Source organism: Corapipo altera, unplaced genomic scaffold (genome assembly GCF_003945725.1).
Source record: "Corapipo altera isolate COAL_440 unplaced genomic scaffold, ASM394572v1 49, whole genome shotgun sequence".
NCBI lineage: Eukaryota > Metazoa > Chordata > Aves > Passeriformes > Pipridae > Corapipo > Corapipo altera.
The window spans coordinates 6,022,097-6,045,286 of NW_020884879.1; the positions used below are offsets into that span (position 1 = coordinate 6,022,097).

The following is a 23,190-nucleotide window of genomic DNA, read 5'->3' on the forward strand; positions in this document are numbered from 1 at the left end:
CAGTAGAAGGCCAGTAAAAAATCAGTATCCTTGTTAATATTCTCATTTTCCCCTACAGAAGAAAAGAAAAAAAGTGTCCTTTTATAGTGACAAGGATGGGCAGATGGCCCTTTTTAAGCAAAGAAGCCTAATTTTCACTTCTTTACATCCTAAAAATGTACCATCTAGAATGACGTACAGAGGGACAGCTCGTAACCACATTTCTCTCTCAGTTTCTTGGCAGTGGAAGCCTCTTTCAAGTTCTAAAATATCAGCCTGAAGCCCCAGTGACAGAGACACTAGAAGATTTTTTGTACTACCACTGAAACTTCCTCAAACTGCCCACAATATCTGAACTAAAGCATTTCTCAGAGATTTTCCAAAAACTTCTCAGTTCAAACATACAGAGAATACCAAAAGGCCATTGGGAATGAGAGCTTTTCTGTAGCATCATAACAACCTACTCCTATGCATATTCTAGTAATGGGTCAAGAGATTGATTCCTCTGGGATGCCAGAAGTGGACCAAAGTTAACCTCATCATGCTCAAAAAGGTCAAGTACCAGGTCCTGCACCTGGGTCAGGGCAACCCTCAATATCAGTACAGACTGAGGAATGGATGGATTGAGAGTGAAGAAGGCTTGGGAATACTGGTGGATGAAAAACTGGACGTGATCCAGCAATGTGCACTTGCGGGCCAGAAATACAGTCGTGTCGTTGCTTGCCTCATTAAAAGTATAGCCTGCTTTGGAGTCCCCCATACCGCGAAGACACGGACCTGCTGGAGGAGGTTCAGAGGAGGGCCAAAAAAATAGTCAGAGGGCTAGAGCACCTCCCTTAATGGGGAAACACTGAAAGAGTTGGGGTTGTTCAACCTAGAGAAGAGAAGGCTCTGGGGAGACCTTAGAGCAGCCTTCCACTGTATCAGAAAGACAGAAAGCAAGTCTTTATCAAGATCTGCAGTGACAAGAAGCAATGATTTTAAACTAAAAGAGGGTAAATTTATATAGAATATATGGAAGACATTTTTTACAATGCAGGTGGTGAGGCACTGAAAAAGTAACCCTGAGAAGCTGTGAATGCTCCAGCCCTGGAAGTGTTCAAGGCCAGGCTGGACAGGACTTCAAGTAAGTGAAACTTGTTCCTGCCCATAGAGAGAGGTTGGACAAATGATCTTTGAAGGTCCCCTCCAACCCAAACCATTCTTTGATTATATGATTCTACCAGAATCTAAATGGTTTGGTGTTCAAACCATTAAACTTTAGTCAATAACCATGTGGTAGTTTTTCAATGGAGTGTGATTTCAAGCCTTTTATCTTCATTGTTTGTAAGGTAACAGGGTGATGAAGAACTTGGCAGGGAGACTAAATGGGATGTGCTGCCTTCTTGGACATCAAATAAGTCAATCAAGTCCTTGAGTCTAAACAAAAAGGTGGATTTGCACTGTAGAGATTTCCCCACACAGCAGAAGAAATCTGAACTCTTGATACTGTAAACAAACAATACTACTAATAATTTTTTAAAAAGGAGAAATCATATAATTTTATACTTTACACTGAGACAATTAAATTTTCCAACTGTATGCTGGATATTAAAGATTTCTGTTAAATCCCTAATTTTATTTTTGTTGTTATTTATAGCTGAAATTGATTTATATATATAGTTTCATATAGTATAAATAGACTGGACAGAGACATTAGCCCATGCCTCTAATTATTAGAGAATGGGTCTGCAAGGTAAGCACCCCTTGGAGCTTGCAATTTTCAAATATCAGGGGCAGCCAATGAACATTGCTGATAAGGTTGCTTGCTGGCTAAGGCAGTAAGAGTTTTTCTCAGCTAGAAGCTATTCCTCCACAGAGGAAATCCTTCCCTCCCTGCTACAGAATATGAGAGGAAATAAATAGGTCAAGCTTGTGGTGTTGAAGCACTGTTAGCTGGCAACCATAAATAAAATTAATTTAAAACAGTTAAAGAAAGACATGTTTGGAAAATTAATAATACTTGTCCTTTCTATTTTTCTAGTTTTTCCTACTGCTTTTCCTGCTATGAGTGCTTCACTGTGTTGTGACTGAGTGTAAAAAAAAAAAAAAAACGGCATCAAGAACTCATTAGTAACCCTACAATAACGAAACAGCAGCCTTGCAGGAAAAAGGGAAAAATTAAATGACATAATTTTCCAGGGGAGCATTAGGAAAAACTTGAATTAAAAAGTTCTCTTCTAGAAAACCTTGAAAATTTGGTAACACTGTTTCTTTTTCATTAGCTACTGTAATCTACCTCCCTGCTGAGTCAAGAAAACCAGGACAAGCCTATCCATTTGCTGGATCCTTCTCCCAGCTCTCCTTACACCATAATTTTATAGTTGGCTTACCACAGCAAAGGTGTACTTACAAACCAAATTAGAACTCTTCCTTTGTGTTTCCACACATCATTAGGAAAGGGAGTAAAAAATTTTGCATAAAATATCTTTCTCCATACTTGGACAAATTAACTGAATTAGGTGGCACAACATAAAGTTTCTATTCACAAAGCAGTTAGTAATTTTACAACTTTTCCAGCTCCTTTGTGCTCCTTTATTCAGTGGTGAAAGAGAGATTTAAGCAGTTAATTTGGGTAGGGGTAAAAAACTATTTCTGTACCCTCTTCCACAACTTTTGGTTTAGTCCTGACAATGAAAAGGGGTCAACAGATCCAGGCATTCACAGGTTATATCGCCTCAAGCAACTCATTTCTCTTTTGTGATACTTTTTAATGATATACCATACTATATGACTTCATTCTTGGCAACAAAAATGTGGGGGAAATTGTGGTGAGGTATGTGTCCAAAGTAGCCATTGCTTGGGGACCTGCTGGTGGGAAGTGGTGAGGGATTGCCTTTGCATCTCTTTTTTTCTTTTTTCATTCTTCACTTACTCAACCCACGTTTTTTCCCTCTCCTTTCCCTGTGCCACTGTGGGGAGTGAGCGAGAGGGTGAGTGATTACCTGCCTGCCAAGGACAACCCACTGGAGCCTCAAGCTGTTGTAGGCCATGGATGTGCATTTAGAAATTCTTGCTAAGTGCTTGCTCTGTTCCTCTGGTCTGCTATATCTGGCACAGCTTTATCTCTTTTATACATTATCAGAGACAGAATACCAGGCTGTGAACAACTGATCTTGTCTAGTACAGAAATTTTATATTCCTACATATTTATTCCAGTAACCACCTGTATGTCATTGCTTGAGTTGTTTGTTTCACAACTCTTTTTCACGTGCTGGAAAGTATTTTTCAGTAGTGGCTGGAGTTGGGACTAGCTCCTAACTCCAGGATCTACCAAGATCAGCTTTTCTTTATATAGAAAAACATATGTCTTCCTTGAAAATGCCTCACAAGCCCTTCAAAGCCAAATTCAGAGGAGTTTCAACAAATTTATAGCAAGTCTTTTAACACAGTGCTAGGAACTTGAGAGATATTAAATTGTTCCTTATTTCATTGGAGTTTTACGAACAAAACTTACCTCTACCTAAACTGTATTCATCAGGCACTCAGGTCATTACAGCAAGAATATTCAGTCACTTCAGTATAACTCTGTTTTCCAATTATTTTTATAACCACAGTCATGTACGTATTCATCTGCTTTCTATCTTTCAGGAAATTTCTTCTCCGTGCAGGATGGGCAGCTGTAGAATATGTCAAATACTTGCTTACTTACTTACTTGCTTACCTATATATAGTCTTTCTGTGGCTTTTGATACTCATCATGGCTGGTACGGTGGTGTTCTCCTTCGATGACAGGCAGCAAGGTGCCAGTCTGGATAAAAACTTTTGGCTCCAGATCTCTTTTCATGTTTTCTGACTCCAGTTTCCCAGCTGGCATCAAAAGCAGTAAACAAATCTGGTTAGTTGATAAGCTGGTCATATTGTCCACTCTCAAAATCCAAAGTTGCATCAAAAGAAACTATCCACAGTGGCCTGCCCTACCAATGAAAACTACCCTGGAAATCAGGGAGACAATGCTTTTCTGAAGGCAGCCTTAAGCTTCCGTACTCAGGGACATGCCCATGCTGGAAGGAACTGGCCTTATCCTAACAGCAATATTTAGACTGAGGTGATCAGGCGTTGATTACAGAAGATGTGGATAAGAGAAAGAAATAACTCTGAGGTTATTGCTGAGTATCTGACTAAATATATAGCTGGAGCAAGATCTTCTCCCCTTGTACCTTTACTGCCTTAGAAAGTTCAAAGCAGACAGATTAGGTGGCTCTGAGACCTGGATTCAGGAGACGAATTTAATTGCGATGCTCTAGGTTTGCACACCCAAAGTGGACAGAGATTTACAGTCTCTTCTTCATAGGATATGCCTGAAATTCAGTACCCTCTTAGAAGAAGAGGAATTTAAAACTATAGTTGAATCTATGATCGTTCCAAAGAAGAGATGAATAAACCCAGCACTTAAGAGATGGAAACAGCTGTAGAGCAAGAACTCCATCAGTCTGCTGGAATTTGGCACAGATAAACCACTTGAGGATACTGTTACTGTTGAGTATCTGGATGAGACTTTTGAGGAGGACATCAATTGCTCCTATAATTGAAGAAGGCCCTTAATATTTCAGAGAAGGCATGAAGAAGAGGATATGTGCAGAAGACATACTGTAGAACACACACTCAGAGAACTATCAAAGTAAGCTGGGAAGGGAGCAGGAGAAAAGGAGAGACTAGCCATAGACCTCAAAGGTTGTATGGTGACCCCCAATTTCCTACTTCTCCCTCAAGAGAATGAGTAATTGAGGGAGAAGAAAGAACAGCCAGAAGGTAGAACACTGAAGCAAATTTCTTACTTCATCGTCTAGCTTATTGGCTTTATCTGGATTTAGCAAGACAACTTGAAAAGCAGTGAGGCTTTCCTGGCTGGCAAAAACAGCCTCTTGGACAAACTGCTGATTGTTACTTAGTTAGCAGTTTGAGGCACAATGCCCTGCACAACTGGACTAAGGAAACTTCAAAACCTAGGCATCGTTGTCAGTCTTCTCTGTGGAAGATGTATGCCAGAGCTTTTCTTTGGATGAGGCCAAGACAGTGACCTGGCACAAAGTACCTGCTTCATCCCCTCCTGGCATGCAAGGGACAGAAGAAGGTGTAGATGTTTGAAAGTGGAAGAGAGGAAAAAGGTATATGGCTTTCAACAGGCTTTTGAATGCCTGGTGAGAGAAAAGCTGAGGCAACCTCACATCTCTTGTAGTGACAAGCTGTAAGCTTTCACGAGCATGGTGAGGTGACATTAGGAACAAATACACCTCCCAAGTGATGAGTAGCAACTAGTAAGAATTTGCAGCGATATTCTCATATCCAAGAATAGGTGCCTCTAAAAAACATCCAATAGATTTTTAAGAATAAAAGTGGAGTGACAAAATAGTGTTCCCTCCAGCCAACTTTAAATCATAAAATGTTGGTGAGTCGTTCTCCTTATTTATAGACCACCCACTTCTGCTCTTATTGAGGAAATTCTTCATCAATACAAAGCTCCAGCTTGATCAACCTACTGGATTTACTCAGTAGTTTTGAGAAATGAGCTTTGAGCATCTGCATAAATTGGACAGAAGGCCCTTTTCCCTGTTTAAAGACAATAATAGTTATATCTTCAAATACTATTCAATTTAAATGTTACAATGTTTCACAATCATGTATTTAAACACAGAAATCTGTTTATTTACCCAAACAAAACAGAGGAAATGATTCCAGCCCTCAGGTTTTGAATTCTCATTTAAATATGTGAACATCAGTCCACAACTTAGAGATGGTTGTGTATCTATGTACCTCCAAAATACTCATATTTCATAGGCTTTTTCACATTAATATTCACCAACAGTATCACAAAAGTTCTTTTTCTTTTACATAACTGTAAGCAACAGTAATTCTAGAAACACTAGAGAAAAAAAAGCATAGCAATGTCCACAGTTACAAGAAAAAGTGCACATTACTTGGTCACAATCACAGTCATTACTTGGAAAACTATATGTAACAAGTAGATATAAAATATCACTGATGCCTTAAACTCATTGTCAAAAACGGAATTACATAAAATTTTGTACATGAAATAAGGCAAATTTAGGAATGCACAAGAAACTTGTTATTCAACAAAAGCTAAACAATAGAACAGATAGTACAGTAAGCATAAACTAAAGTACTTTTTTCTATATACTTAAAAGAAGCCTGCCTTAGTGCACAAAGAAAACACCATTAATGTGTAATCAATATTATAAAATAAGAAATAGAGGGGTTGGGAAGAGTGGGGAAGGGGAGAGAATAGTTTTATTATAGTTGCAGCTGCATCCATTTACAGTTTTGTACAGGTTTTAGATAGGCCTGGGAATTATACAAATTATACCAGAAGTGTCAATGACCTTCCTTGGTAAGAATTTTGTTTAAATTAAGGAAAAAAAATAAATACACACAAGAGTGCAAATTTTCAGATTGTCACTTGCAACCTCTTAACATTCATCATCTACATCCAATCACAACTAGAGGGACTTGTATAAGACAGCAGCAGTGATCATGGAGTTAGATGAGTTCACCGTAAGAAATCAATTTATCTTTTTTTTTTTGTCAATGATATGTCTTTTTAAAAAATGCTCAACTCTTTATTAATTGCTAATAAAGCTGCAATATATTACAGAATGGAGTTGAGAATGGTATGAATGCAGGAAATGCATGCTTCTTTTGGAAGGTATTCCATAGATGACAATTTACAGTACACAGGGGAGGAATTATCCAGCATCAAGAGTTACTCGTTGTAGAAAGAATATGAAGTTGGGGAGAAGGGCATAGCCGGGGGTTCAAGAGAGGAAGGGGGGACTTAAAATAGCTCCTCAAAACATTTTCAGGACCAGTGAAAAAGTTTACCAAAGTAAAAATGAAAAATCTTGAATGAAAACAAAAATCATTTGTCTTGTTTTTTTATAAAAATTACATTTTTTTAAAATACAAGATCCTTTTAATTGCAATTGTGCCCTGTAGCAACAGGACATTTGGCAATGTTTTGCCATATACTGCAGCTTTAAGTCCAATGAGTCAGTATCACATTCCACTAATATTGCACTTGGATCTTGAACCACTTTTTTGAGAAACCATCACAGCATCTTCCGTTTCCTCCACTTGTTAGAATGAGTTAATTCTAGCCACTTTTTCGATATTTATGCTGACACACTAAAACAAAAGCAATAGGCTGGACACAGTAAAGTACCTCGGAAATACCAGAGGTCGAAGTTCACTTGAAGCACCTTAACACATCACTTTATGGATCAAGAACAGTGTGGCAATATGGTAATTAACTCTCCTAAAAGACTGTGCAGTAACTGAAGTGTGTGCTCTGGGAAATCAAAATGTCATTAGTGGAAATTCTGAGATAAGACCAGGCCGGTGTGAAGGTCACATGACTCAGTTCTGCTGCAAAATAAGGTTTTCCAGTTCATCTGCAGAACGCAATAAAAATGCGGCTGATTCTCGATACCCTGCCACAAGCTGCCTCACTGCATTTATTTCAGTTGGACTCAGCTGGGGTCTAGAGCTTGAACTACTGGAGGATCCAGAGCTGGTTGCTAATTGCCTCTTCATACTGAGATCTGTTGGACCTGCAGATAGCAAAGGAAAAGAAAAGAAGCTTCAGATCTGCTGTCAGAGGCATTTCACAGATTTGTAGCTACAGATGCAGAGTAGTAAAATCTGCTCTCAGCTGAGTGTCAGTGATAAGTAGGAGAAATAAGCAATAACTGTTCTGTTACCAGTTGCCTTGACAAGAACCACAGAGATTTATATTTATGTATCACAGACCCCACTTACAGAACATGAGGAGTAAGCCTTGCTGCAGCAGAAAACTACCCTCTGGGAGGGTATCCTAACAGAGTAAGCTACTTGCACCTCAGCACTGTCCTGGGATCTGATGCTGGCGAGGAAGCAGAAGGTTCTTTTCCTGTGCCTCCCCCAGCTCCAGCTGCCATTGTAGACTTCATAGCAATTTGTACACTTGCAATTTTTATCACAGAAAATCAAACTTATGTTTTCTAGATAGCTATTTTATGCTTCAATCAGCATGCGACCAGATTGTGAATCCCTCGCAGACGTAGATAAATGGTCATTCACATGACTAGCCTGACGCCGCCTGATCACTTACATAAATAGCTGCTCATGAATGAGATTAGGCTGGTGACAATCTGGCTGCTACAGTGAGGAGTACACTATCATCTGTGAGGGCTGCATACAGCTGGCAATATATTGCAAGGATCTTGTAAGGCCGGAACACTGACAAGAAAGTCTGTAGCAATCGCTGTGTTGCACTGGCAGCTTATAGCAATATGCTTAGCACTTTTCCTCACAGAATATTCTCAAGACCACATATGCTGCGTGCAGAAGACAAGCAGTCCTGAGAGCAGTCTGCAGGTTACTGTGATCAGTAAAAAATCTGCCATCGTGAGCTTCAGCTTTGCGTGGAATTTCCTTGACTGCTTGATCAGTTATTAACCAGCTAAGATTCATGGTGTTTTTATGAAATGTTTGCATTTTCCACTTTAAACATTTTTTCTTCTTGGAGGGTAAACTTGGACAGGTAGAATTGGACTGAGCACTTTTTAAAGCATACATAGAAGGATACAGATGGCAAGTATACCTATCAAGCAGTATATTATGCATAAGTCTGGAAAATACTGCACATTCATTTTGACAGCATAGCAAACCTATACTTTTGGCAGGCAGAAGATCAGACTAGCCTGATCTTAGTACTCTCCCGGAAATTTGGATCCAGCTATCCAGAGCAATGCATCTTGTTTTCCTATGAGAAAAATTACACTGTTCAATTTGATTAGGACAACATATTTCAATGCCATGGCTTCCCAGAAAAGACTGGAATGATTTAAAAATTTAGCATATTCAACTCTAGAAATGCAGAACACACCAATTCATATTCTGGAAGTTCTCCTAAATAATGCCACTAAATCACAAGATTCAAAACCAGACTCACAGTCTTAAGCACTAATGGAAAGAGAAGTCTGATTTCTAGAAGCTTAAGATCTAGTCATAAACCCTACTTTCTTTTATGTTCATGCAGAGGTACAGCCAAGACCACAAAGAATGCAGAGATTCTTGTCCCTAGACTCACTGAAGTTAATGAAAAATCTTCCCTTGAGTGAATGAAAGCAGAGCTGGGACTATGAAAAGAAACTACTCAAACAGAAAGGGTCCTGTTAGATCTGGCTTCCTACTATACAACTAGCATGAGCAGCACTTATCCTTACAACTGTATTATCCAGTTTTACACTGGCATAAATGAACTGACTTTTAAATGACTTCCAGTGTACGAAGGATAAATAAAAGGACAATTAGCTCAGTGAATTTGTTTCGGTGTGACCGCACACTGCAGGAAAACCATCACAGTGTGAAGAGGCTCAGAGGATATTTCTAAGTAAAATCCTAACCCAGCACAGAAAAGAATGGTATACAAATCACAAAGAGAGTTGGACTGAATGGTTGTAAGAAGCCATTAAAGACTTCTATATTTATTGAGGAGGTAGTGAAAAAGCTACCACTGACATATTGAGGGCATTGTGCTCTATATGAACCTACTTTAACTTTTATGTTCTTTCCTTGACTCTCATTCATGTAACAGCCAAAAACACACACACACAATAACTGGCAGAACAGAGTTTCTGCAGCAGACCATATCTTTTTATGAGATGTACCTGAAGGGATTTTCTCATTGGTAATCAGATTTTAAGTAAAGAGATAGGATATGGTTTATTTCACTTATAGGTAGAAAATCCATGGAAATGTTCTTGGTTACATCTCTCAGGTTTCCCTTACAAAGCTGGTGACTCAAAACACTGCTCTGAAAGGAAAACTAGAAGACCAGATGTACAGCATGCACAAAACAGTCGAAGTCCTCACAAGTCTATAGGGTCCCAAACTGAAGCTCTGGCCCTATATTCCTAGATGTCTGTATTAACTATTACGAGGAAAATTTTTTTAACTCTTCATATTGTTTATCTTTGCATCCCCAAAGGCATTAGAAATACCTGGACAGCAGTGTGTATACACAAGAGACAGTCAAGACCCAAAACCATTGGTCTGGGAGATTTCTGTTGTATTACAGCTCTTGTATACAAAGGAAATACGATATCTCAGATTTTAATTTACCCCAGGTACTTCAAACTACTTGCTGGTTTGTTTGGGGTTTTTTTTATTTCTATATACTAGGAAAATAGGATTATACTGCATTCCCCAAGTCCTGCTTTTGCACTTAACATGTCACAGTGCTGTCCTCCTTCCCCTCAAAGAAAAGCCCCTTGAGGAAAAAAAGCAAATAAATTCACCCAGAGAGAAAAGTCTCCATGGCTATGGTTTTGGGACACTGACTACACCCATGCTTTTTCAGGAAGGGAAGATACATATGCTGGCAGAGAGCTGAACAGAAGGAGACCAAACCATGCTTGATGTAGGGATAAGGATTTTAGTTCTTTTAATTGTGTTACATGACCCCTTCATCTCACCTTTAAATCTTGCCTATGAGAGCCCAAGCTTTATATCTGGGTGAATATCTCCCTCAGAGATTAGTCCCAGGATGTATTATATTGGTCTCAGCTTTTAACAGCTATGAGAGACAGTCACTGGTAGTAATAGAGATTCTCAAAGATTGTCCAGGCTGCTAATTACTAAGATGCTATAACTTATTTGTAGCTTCATCAGTCAATTAAAAAATAAGAAATAAGTGCACCTTATTTTTATAGTGTAGATTTTTTCTGTGTAACTTTATGCAAATCAACCACTGAAACACAGGAACCTAAACCTTACTCACATCTACCACATCTCTTTAACCAGACTAATAAATCACAGCTATTCTAGAAGGCTTAAAATAGCTGGTTAAGGTAGACATTTCATGTACATCTATCTCTAGAAGCCATCACTACAGATGACTAAATCTGGAAAAAGCTGAACAGCTTCACTTCTTTTAATTCACTTCATTTCTTTTAATAACTATCTTTACTATTTCCTCAATGTACTTAACATTATTTATTAAGCTGCCAGTCCCCACAGCAACAAGGAGGTGTGTACTTATACAGAGGGTACTCTGAATATTTTTGTAGTGAATTTTGCAGTGTCAGATTCCTCCAAGGTGTTATTGCACATTTTAGCATACTGCTTCCTATTCTGGAGCACTTCACAGCAATTAAAAATCTTGATTGCCAACATTATCAGGTTCCACAATGTCTGTATGTGCAAGCAAAGATTAATCCCATATCACAGAGATTAAGACAGGAAACTTTGTTTTCTTTCTTTGCTACTCTTCGTGCATACTATTATAATACAAAGTTGTCACCTCCCATGTTTTTATAACAACACAACATTCTCCCAAGTAGTGGGTTAAAGTTGCTGAGACAGATCCTTTCTTTTATACTCTTGCAGAAGACTAAAGTATTGTTGCTCTGCCTCTTGTTCAGGCCACCCTATTGACACTTTAACATGGGAATATTTTTTATTTACTACCTCTGTTGAGTTACAAGGACCTAATTTCCCCTGTGAGGTCAAATTCTTCTTGTTGGAGCCACATCAAGATGAATATAAAACTCTAAAAACCCACTTCGTGTGCTAGACAAACATTTATCAAATTAGCTGCTAAGAATGTCTGCCATTAAATACACTGTGGAACAAATGGCTTTTCTGTAAATTGCAAGACTTTAATGGAACTAGTTATTGCCTCATGCACTACTCATTACCAACGTGATTTATATCAAATTCCAAAATATGGGTCAGATGTAGATGTGCTGATACTGATTGCTTAGACAGTATCAACTGTCTCAGCAAAATTCCCTTAAGAATTGTATGTTGTCACTGAGTAGCTACCAATCTCATAATTAACAACTACTGAAAGAATAATGTGTCAGTGACTCTCAAAATGCTTATCACTATTGTAGATAATAATGTAGAATAAAAATAATCTTAAAAAGCTTTATGTGCTTAAGCATCTGTGCTTCTACATTTTCATTAATAGTTAAGCAACCTTTTTCATCAGTGAAGATGCAAAAAGCAGTGACACTTATTTATAGAAAAAATATATTTGCCCATGCTTTGAAATCTTTTGCATGTATCTTTTCTATGGCGCCTATTCTCCTCTCCCCATTTTTCCCCATGAGTGGCTTTAGAAGAGAGTATATACTACATTCTCATATACTCCAAGAAAACTAAATTAAAAAAAACTATCTAAGTATGCTTTTTCTCAATATCAGATGTATTTATTAAAGCACGAATGTTTCATTGTGATATTATGCATCTGTCAATGCTTCTTTTCCTCCTGCCTTCAAACAGAGTAGATGTTCCTAAAAGAATTGTTTCAAGTGTCAGGAGAGATCAAGAAAAGAGGGATTAATGAATTGGACCTTTTAAGCTTCTTTCTCCCTTCTATACATTTCCCTCTGGAAAACACACCTTCAGCTAGTTTTGCCTGAGGAAAGAGATATGAAAAACACAGAAATGCCTACAGCGACTGAAAATCATTCATTTTCAATGATCTGCAAAAATAGTGGTCTGTGATTAAATGATTATGTGAGATCCTTTCTATCCACCACAGGGGTTTAATTATGTGCCATATACCTGTGTTACCTTAACAATTGTCTCCTCAGCTTTGCGTAGAGGCAGAAAAGTAGGATACTGCCCAATGTATCCACAGACATTCCATTTCCATCCCTGTAGTGGAAACAGACTAATACTTGCATGTGCCATGTATCTAATAATTTGAAGATGATGAGGAAGGAGAAAGAGGATTCTGGGGAAGATTTTAATTCAGAATTCATCCAGCATTTCCCAGCAAGAAATTCCCACCTTTGCCAAAACATAGGTCAAACCATTTAACTTCTTCCAATCCCATGTTATGTCTTTTTTTAAACTGGAATTAAACACACTGTCCCAGGTTCCTAACTCTATTACTCTTGTTCTGTGTTTCTTCATGCTCTCGGTTCCAGCTGTGTCAGAGACAAGCTGCGTTGCCTTGATGTCATCTGAGAATACAGAAGACTGTGCAAGAGTAGAGGTATAAAGAAGAGGTGGAGAGAGCAACCACAGCAAAAATCTCGTTCAACCTGGCTAGCCAACCTTTTGGTAAAACAGTCAGCACTTTAAAAATTAGCTTCATACTGGATATTCTCATCTGGCTTTTTTTTTTTTTCCTACTTTATCCCTAAGAAGCCTCTGCTGATAATGCAAACACCAAGATTTTACAGAAGGTTACAACTTTACCAAATTTGTGGATGGGGAAAGGAGGCACCTTCCCTTCTGTCCCATGGAAGAGTGGACAAGAGTGCGCAGAACTCCTTTCCCTGCCCCAGAACAGCAGGGCCATGCTGATGGCTGGGGCTTAGCAGAATATGCTCTAGGAGCTTCCCCCAGCAACCCCATCTTCTTCAGCAGGGCTGCACCATCTGAAGGGCCAGGAGCCAGGAGGACCAAGAAGGCTGACTGGGACATGGGTAAGAGGCCTGTCTAAAGCAGGGAATAGCTGGGAGAATGCAGCCCTTCCTGGCCTTTGAATGGGAGCAGCAGGGAGGGGTGACCAGTGTGGTGGGAGTCCAGCAGCTACTGGCTGGACTACTGGGCCACTGGTCATGGTCTGCAGGCCTGCCAGTGAGAGAGGAGGCTGAGGATTTGGCTCAGGATTTGCTTGTGGTGTGAACATACTAGGATTCAGCCAGAGGACTCACCTGAGCTGGAAGGGGACTGGACGTTTGTGGTGCCAGGGATGCAGTGCTGAGTTGCGGCCGTGGTGGAGGTAGGCTGCAGATCTGTATAGAGAAATGGAGACACAACAGCTGCTTTGTCTTACCATGACACGAGAGCATGTCCCGCAAGGCCAGTCTGACATTGAGTCTGAAACACCCTCCTTTTACACACACAAAGGGAAATGACTGATATTTCTGCCTAGAAAACCAGACAATGATGCAAAAGAAACAGCCCCAAATCACCTTCAGGAAACCCGGCAATGGCAGCAGAAACACTTTCCACACCTCTTAAAGAAAATGTACTTCAGGAATTGAAGTGGCTGTGAAGAACATTACTCCAAGAAGCCCAACATGACTTTGGAGAGTACCGACAGCTGACAGTCATCAGGAGAGGGCAGACAGAGACTCCCTGAGCAGAAACACAAGGGGAGACAAGCCGATCCCACTTCCCCCCTCCATCAGGAGAGGCTCAGGCAGCATGTAGGGACTTTAGCAGCTCCTGGCAGCAGCAAGAGATTTTGCTCCCAAACAGTATCTCCTGTCCTCACCCTCCTGCCCTCAAGCTGGGCGTTCTTCCAAGCTCAGTCCAGGTGTGATGGAGGGGGGCCAACCTTTGTGGCTGGCTAGGATCTGGCAAGCAAATTTTGTTTACATCCACTGAACTATTCCACCTTGGAGGTTCTCCATTCAGTTCTGTAGTTGGAACTGCATTAGCCTTAAAGAGAGCTGTGGAAATCCACCCTTCTCAAAGAGCAGCTCTTCTTTAACATCTACAGGCTAACGGATTCTGTCAACCCACAGACTGCTTGCTGAAGGTTTCCAGCTGAGCTGGATTGGCCTAAAAAGTTTAAAGGAGGAGGAAAAGACACCTTGGTGCTATAAGCCCAAAGCTTTTCCTTCTTTGTTTTTTCCCAGCCCATAATAAAGGCGGGGTCACTGTACAAGCTGTTGCATTCTGTTTGCTCATATTGAGCAGTTGCATGAAAGCTTGCCCCATACAGTTGTGTAAGTAGCTAATTATGGCTCTGTAATTAGCCATGTGGAAGGACAGACCTCCCCATGTGGAGGGAAGCACTGCAACAGCAGGCAGAGAAAGGTCCCTGAGCCAGAGCCACCAAACAGTTGGGTGAACAGATAGCTAAGTCTGTAAGATCAGGGTAGTGATGAACTTTATAGAGAGGAAATAACCAAATTAAATGAGTCACAGAATACAAAATACATGTATCAGTTGGACTACTAGATTAAGAGCTAATTGGACACACTTATTATAGTACTGTGGGGGAGGGTCGAGAAATAGGTATTCAAGCAGTGAGTTTTAGATAGCTATTGCAACTTTTTTTCTGTTTTAGCAGATACACAAAACCAGACCATATTTGTTTATACACACTTTATGACTGTGGTGTTTATTTATTTTTACACTAGAAGAACATCTGTAAATGTGACAAGAACATTTGATAGATTACTATATTGGAAATGGAATACGTTCTTAAGTTACTTCTTAGGTATTGAAAACAATTTGCAATCAAATACCCTGTTCTCCAGAGAAGTAAATCATTAACTATCGTAACGGCCTTGCATATTTGGAAGAGTCCTTGAAACAGCGTAATGAGGAGACTGTGAGGTCTGTCAGGTGGGCAATGGTTATCCCTCAACTGCAACTCCATCCACTCCTCTTAGCTAGAAATGGACATATTAGAGAGGATTGACAGGTCCCAAAGAACTGGCCTCCAAGTCTTCCCATTTCTCCTGTAGGGAAACCAGCTACCAGAGCCAGAGCAATTTACCCTCAATAGCTAAGAGATAATTAGGTTGGTTATTGATTGGTTTTGTGCCAATGAAAATAAGACATTGATGGAGTTGCCTTTCCAAAGCTTTCCTAATGATCTTTCTGAAACGGCAAGTGGGTCACAAATCAGCAACCTCATTAAACTGTTACCATCAACAACTGATTTGAAGTCCTGGCGCACAGACTTTGGGTTTGTGGAGCTTACGTACTTTGGATCCTGTAGGATCCCTGTAGAGAAGACAGACACCTTTGCACAACCTTCCAACTATGCACAGCCATATAGAAGAGCTCACTGGTCATCCAGAGTAAGAGAACATACGGACAAGTTTCCAGTACAAGTAGGGAAAGGCAAGGAAAAAGAAAAGTTTGAGCATATCTGTATGCAAACCTATCTTGAGCTTTAATTGTGAAAAAATACTGGAGTTGTCTATGTTAAAAGTACAAAGTTGCAACACTAATTTATAGTGTTTAATTTGTACATCATTTTTTAAAACTGTATGCTGAAGATTGCCCAAATCCCACAATTCACTGAAAAATGAGAGTTATGAAAATGTACCCTATTACACGATGTTTGAAGGGAAAAACAAGTACGCAAACACAGTTGCATTTCCTCACAGTTTAAGATTATATAAACCAGGACAATATTGATGGCTTTTGCTGACAAATAGCACATGTGGAGTTTAATCCTACTCTTAGTTGGGGTAAAGGGCAAATGCCAACTGTTTTCAGTGAGAACTGGCTCGGATCCTCTCTGGTCACAATGGAAAAGACAATTTTAAAGTTCTTGTACATTTTTGCAAAACAACAGATTTCCATAGCCTGTCTTACTCTTAGAAAAATATTTGATCAGAGACCATATTCGGTACCTCAGATGTGCTTTTCATGCATATGGAAACACTTGTAATCATAATTCAGTCTCTTTAAGTCAAAGACTTTTGACAACTAAAACATTATATTTTAAAAAACTTGTTGCAAACTTGAAGCAAATCATTCACAGATCTTTGAGAATTTTGGGGAGAGGGGGGAGGAAGCAGACATGACTGAAGGTCCCCAGGACACCACATACCAATATCTCTTTGCAGGAGGCACCTCTGACAGCGTTTTGAAAATTGCTGAGCATGCTGAATATAGAGGCTGTAGCTGAACAATTACCATCTTGCCTAGGTCAGCCCATCTACCTGAAAAGGCACTCTTGTCAGTCAGAGAGGGATCAGCCAGTGCAAAAATCCAGGGATTTCTCCATCCTCTGAGATATTTTTTTAAATACAGTTCTTGGAAGCAAAAGACCGTCAGGTTTCCAGAGTAATCACTTTTCTCTGACAGAGAGACAACACCCTTCTTATCAGAAGGGTATTGCTTTAAATTTGTATGAAATCAATATGAAGGACTATTTCAAACAAATACTACAAATTGCTTAAATTTGTTTGTACAAAAGTATGTCAATGTGAGAAGAAAGGAATGTTGTCTAAATAAATGACACCAGTGTTTTTTAAGGGGGCATACAACCTCATGGTGACACTTATTTACCTGCATCATCTTTAGTTTAGAGTATAAATGGATATGCTAATTTCTCATTTAACACTTGGTATGCCAGATCCTTATTTGCAGTAAACTAAAGTAGCTGGTGAGACCACATGAGAAATCTACATCAATTCATTTATGTTACACAATATAGATTTCAGTGTTTTCAAACTTGAGCCAAAAAGAAACTACTGGCCTCATTTTGTGATCAGCATAGGCAAGGACAATAATGACAGTGTAAGTTCTCATAAAGTCACACAGATCAACAGAAGGTCTAACCTGGCATTTTTTTCACTCAGCAATGTTGGAGACTTATGGTTCAGTCTTGCCCTATTGTGCATTATTCCCCTGAAACTGAAAGGAGATTAGCATGCAGTGAGCAAGTATTTTGCTCAGCAGTAGCTGTTCGCAGGATTCTGTTCCTGCTCATTATGTTATAATAGCCTATGGATATTGAACCCCTTGGACTAGCTTTTTGTACAGCAGGGGGAAACATACACATGAGCACATATACACACAGGCACATTTTGTAAGGAAACTCACCACTGCTAGAAGCATCACTGAGATTTAGCAGCCCTCCTCCGAGTCCTCTGTAACTATGGTAACTGTAGGTCCCGTTGCCGTTGATGTACAACACCTCCTGTGTGCTGGAAACAGCTGATGTTGAGTAAGTGACCTGGGCTGGCTCCTGTTTGTACTGCTTGTCAGCTGGAGCAGCCTCGTCCTACAAAAAACAAGGAAAGGTTTTGAATTATTGTTACATTTTTACCTTGCATGAAAGAGTCTTTTCCATTGTTAAGACTCTACATCTATTGCTTTCAGAAAAGTATAATACACGTTAAACAAGCACAGAGATGTTTCTGATTGACCAAATATCAGCTGAAAAGAAACAATGGAAATAAGCAGGAATAGAGGTTTCCTAAAAACCTGATAATATTCATTTATTTGTGCTCCACAAGCCAACCATACTGTTTCTCAATGGAGAAGATGTACCCTCTCACTGAAGAGCTCACAGCCTTCTGCAAAAGCCAACTCTGTCCAGAAATAGTGGGAAAAGGAAAAAGCCATTCCCTCCTGAGTATCAGAGTGACTCTTCCAAGTCAGAGAATCATATATTTCTCAATAAGATAAACTAATACAGAATGCACCAACTACTTATTTTGATGTATCAGTCTCAGAAATTACAGAAGGAACAGAGGAATGGAATAAAACAGCATTTCATATGTTTGGGGAAGGCTGAGTGAGTGTCCTTCCACACAAAGGCCACAAGGTAGGGATACTTCTACCTGTTATCTGTGTATGAGCCATGGATGTTTGCACACCGTGAGTTTTCCTCAGTGCTCCCTTAGAGCATTTGCCTCTTAGATGATAACATAATATTTAACAGAATAGCACAACAACCCTTAAATTTTCCCTTAAAGGAGATGATGTTTCAGGTGAGAGTGTATTTTTCCCCATCTGCACTTACTGTAGCTATTGCTTAGAGCACCTCACCTCCACTCATTATCACAGAATGCCCCTGTGGCAACTTTAGTAATGACACGTAAAAAAAAAAAAAAAAAAAAGAAAAGAAAAGCATTAAGAGAAGATTTAATGCATTTTAGTAGTTGGAAACAAGGAAAACCATCAGTGTGTGACTGCTCATCCCACTACAGGGACCTGAGTGCCAGATTTTCTATTTGGTCTGCAAATGTATTTGAACATTTTCTTTGTTTCTTTTAAGTTTCAGATTTTTTTTATGAGTCTGATTTTACACTTTCATCTGATGAAAATATATTTCAGTGATTTAAATAACATGGATCTATGGAAGATCTGTATTTAAAAGACCTTTTCAGAGTAGTTAACTGAAAAAAAAAAGATCTGCTAGAATTATCTTCCCTTTGTGTAAGATTTTGTCCATTTTATGCCTCTGTCTTCTGCACAACCCTTTTATGGTTGCTAAACACACCAAACATATTAAGAATGCTATAAAATATCTGAAACCTTTTATACACTTTTTACTTAGAGAGATCAGATAGTTCAAGCAGTGTCCAGTCTCCGTGCTGAAGCAAAAAGGGTTGTGAAGGAACTTTCCTATATGCATTATAAGTTGTTGGTTCCACTCTTGAATAAGACACTACCAAATTTTCCAAGTTGAAGACACTCCTGTCTTGCAGATATTTATTGGTGAAAGAGATTTAGGCACAATTGACAGGAGAAATGTATATTATTAAGAGAAATTTTAATATTTAATACAGAACACTGAACCATCAGACAATTAATTCCATAAACAATAAGAATGGGGCCTCTTGGGTACTAAAAGAGGCTAAGGCAAAGCTTTGCATTTTTAAGAGAGTTGGCCAAAGTTGTCTCCTCAGCATTTTCTTAAGTAATAGTAATCTTAAACAAACGGTCAGAATTGCAACATATTTTTGCCAGAAATTCAACTTTAATATAATTTACCTTTTATCTCCAAAGGTCATTGCTGCCTCTTATAAGAGAAAATGTATTATTTTCTCTGGGAATATTCATAAGCTATACAGCAAAGCTCTATCTTGGCAACATAGCTTAACTCATGGTCCAAAACTTTAACAGTCTCAAGACTCAGATGTTCTGTATCCTTATGTCTAAAACTAGATGATACTTCCTGCCATAGGCTCACTCAGGGCCTCATTTTATTTTTCAGATCAATCAGGGATCTTCTGCAAATTTATCAAGACCTAAACTGTGTTCAAGGGGCGCAGTGCAAACAGGAATAACTCCTACAGCTGAGCAGAGTATCTCAGGGCCTGTCTCCTTATCCTCACGGGAGGACATCCTCACCCACGAATCTGCTGTCCTCGAATTTCTGTGCCCTCCAAAGCCCCTCTAGTCAGTGCACTGAAGCCCTAAATGTGAGTTCCTTGCAGAGTGGATGCACTGAGCTTCCAACAAACCAAAGAATGCAAAGCCTGGCCAGAGGACACAGCAAGGGCGCTTGGTGCACCTTGGTGCACACCAGCCCACGTGCCCGAGCACATGGCCAAGAAGTGGGAGACAAGAGTTCTGGCTCCTCGTTGCAGTACATGGTGAAGAGGCGGAAAAATTGGGATGCAAGGTCTCTGCTGGCTGTGGTGAGGAGGGGACCTGAACTCAGAGCTGCCATCTCCTAGCAACCAGGCTCAAAGCAAAACTGCGGTGGGAGTCATTGCTGAAGCTGTGCCACTGTGTAGAAAGAAGTGCACAATTCATAGGGATGCAGAGATAGCAAACAAAATGGGAGCATGACTCAGTTCCCTTTCAGAAGTGCTGCCCTGGGAGGCTTCCAGCCCTGCTCCCTTCCAGCTACTTCCTAACACAAAATTCACAAGCTGCTCTAAAGCCAGGAATCCAAGGTTGGAGCTGTGCGGCTGAAGGGGGATCTTTGTAGAGAAGTAATTGCAGCCCTGTGCAACACCACGGTGTGCCATGGGCTGGGGCTTGAGATGGAGTCCAGGCATGGTGGTGGGAAGGCATTTCTCAGGGAGGTAAAAGGGATCAAAGACGATGCCGAGCCCCGGACTCCTGGTTCTACATATGAACTCTAATCTGTCCACCTCTATAAAAAAGGCATCTTCTAAATATTACATATATTTTTAAAGAGTATACCGATACCAACTGATTCATCACTGTCCCTAAGTGACAAATAAGTTGCCATACATTTCAGACATTAAATCTGATCCTTAACTAAGTGTTTACTTCAGTACTTCAGGATAACAAAATGCAGAAGCAGGGCAGAATTTTTGGCAAGCTTTTTCTGGGTAGGCTCAGGTGTCAGCCCTGCTGGTAAGATTATGAACCATTAGCCCAGTCCTAGGCATTTAGGTGTTGCCTTTCATATATTCCCCTGGGACTTAAGCATTTTTTGGAAATGTTTTGTACTTCAAAAGGCAAAACTGTGTCATTTTTCCTTGCAGCCATACCAAGGATAAAGAAGCCAGGTCCTTTTTTCTTGGGGAGAGAGAATATGAATATCATATTCACTTTTGTATACCTGAGATTTATTCTTCACAGATTCATTCTCTTCTTTCTTCTCATCTGAATTGCCTTTGATTTTAAACTAATGTAGAAATTAAATATAGTGGTGTTCCACTGAGATTGATTCCACTGAGAACTGAGATTTTTGAAATATTCTCTGTTAGTCATTCAGCACCTCTTGTTTCTCCTTATATAATGTTTACACTGGAAAGGCTTATTTATTTAAAATGTTATTTTAAAAATACTTTCATTTAATAATAACCATTAACATTTAACTAACCATTTAATAACATGTTTGAGCTAACTACCTGGAACATACACTGTTGTAATTCATAACAAATTTATTAAGCCTTTGTAGTATTAATTAACAATTTTTAAACTATTTATAATTTACCTTTAATAAAAACTATGAACAAGTTGCAGATAAAACATTTGTTCATCTAGAATTTGACACATACTATCATAATTTTGTATATGGCAATGGAAATAAGTCATCCTAACAATATCTCTCTTCTGAATTTATTTTGGAGGAGAAGCCATTTAAATCCTGAGCATATCATCTGGAAAATTATGGAAATTGCAGAAGTGGAAAAATACCTTTTAGGTGCAAAACATGCTAAAATAAAAATTTATCTGTTGTCTTGAAAAGAAGCATGAAGTTCTTACTGTGATCCTCAACTCGATATATACCGGAGATCCTTACATCTCAGTTTTATGTCAAGGTCTGTACTAGGAGAATACAATTTTTTTCCAAAAAAAATTCAGGCAGAAACAATTCATTTGCTTTTATTTTGAATCGTGGAAGCAATTTAGTAGCCCCCTAAGGACAGTACATACTAAGAAAAGATTCCATGAACTGTATACTGAAGAAACCCTGCTCTGCTCTGACAGATATTCTGAGCAGCAAATGAATAGATCACAGAGGAAACACCATCCACAGCAACACAGATGCTAGTGTAGATTGTCAGGACTGTGGTACAGAGAGCAAGGCTTGCTGGCAGTTCCCAGCCTCCTGTTCTCCTGCCAGCAGAGGCACAGCACACACATTTCTTTTCAAAAAGTCTGTCCTTCGTGGAAGCACCTTTAGCAATGTCACTGATCCTTTCTGTTCCTCATCTCCTTCACCACCACTAAAATAATAACAAAAAGCAATAGTTTGTTAAAATAAAAAGCCCTGGAAAATCTGTGCTTCACTGAGTTTTGATCCCATATACACACAAGTGTTAGAAATTGTGTGCTCACATTAAGAGAGAGAAGTGCTATTGCCTTGGCTTCCCTGTTAGCAACAGGCATTGCTAACATGAAAATGTAAATCCCAGAAGAGAGTGTGTATGCAGATCTACTCACATGGACAATGCTAGCTGACCACAGAGCTAATAAAACTTCTGCAAAGAGAATATAAATGGTAATGTTCCCAAAATGGCAAAGATGGCAACATGCAGTTAGCTAATGCTTTCATGAAATGCAGTGTCCACCAGAGTGACAAATTAACAACTCTGAGAATGACAGCTTTTAACTGCCCCCATGTCAATGTGATTTTTTCCCATCAGTTAGAAAAGAGACAAAAAGGCAAACACATTTTTGCCTCATATTTCTTGATACTTTCTTTTTTAATATGTTAAACTGAAAAATGTGTATTGTTCATTGTTCTTGTCAATAAACTTCTCTTAGAATACCACTGAGGTTAGGAAAACTCAAATGCAGATAAGTCTTCAAGCAAATAGGCAAGCCAGGGACCCAATGTTTGCATATGATCTTCCATTTTTTCATAGGAAAAAAATTCATTCACATGAAAAAAAGAAAACAGGCTTTAATTTTTTTTAGGCCTCAATGGTTTGTAATATGGCTTTAGAAGAAAGGAGATAATGTTTTGTATATTTTTCCCATTTGGAAGCCACTAATTTAATTCTGTGATTTTTGAATCAAAAGTAAAATAAATTGAAACACATGATAAAACCACATAGCACTTTTCAAAGCACACCCAATTAATCCCTACAATACTCTTGTTAGATAGGATTTTAACACCGCTTTTCAGATAGTAAGATTCTGGTAACAAAGGCAACCTTAAGCCAGTGTTACCTAATATGTAAACAAAACTGGCTTCTCTTTGTGTAACTTAATTTTTAAAATAATGGGAAGAAACTCAGAATTTTTATCATAAGGCACCCTGCTGAATCCACAAAGGGATGTGGGGTT

The 23,190-nt window shown here is 39.2% G+C and overlaps 1 protein-coding gene across 7 annotated transcripts in view; it reads right to left on the minus strand.

The window, feature by feature from the left end:
- Window positions 1-5,638: 5,638 nt before the first annotated feature.
- Window positions 5,639-23,190, minus strand: part of NOL4 (nucleolar protein 4) — a 188,289-nt gene continuing 170,737 nt past the window's right edge. For 6 of the 7 annotated variants that reach the window (XM_027638831.1, XM_027638830.1, XM_027638833.1 and 3 more), the window contains 3 exons: window positions 17,563-17,743; window positions 13,695-13,775; window positions 5,639-7,586 (listed from right to left, as the gene is read on the minus strand). In XM_027638831.1, the coding sequence (XP_027494632.1) occupies window positions 7,393-7,586; window positions 13,695-13,775; window positions 17,563-17,743 (456 nt within the window). In that variant the 3' untranslated portion in view covers window positions 5,639-7,392. Of the gene's footprint in view, window positions 7,587-13,694; window positions 13,776-17,562; window positions 17,744-21,794; window positions 22,125-23,190 lie in introns of those variants that run through there. The other variant, XM_027638835.1, reaches the window with a different exon arrangement.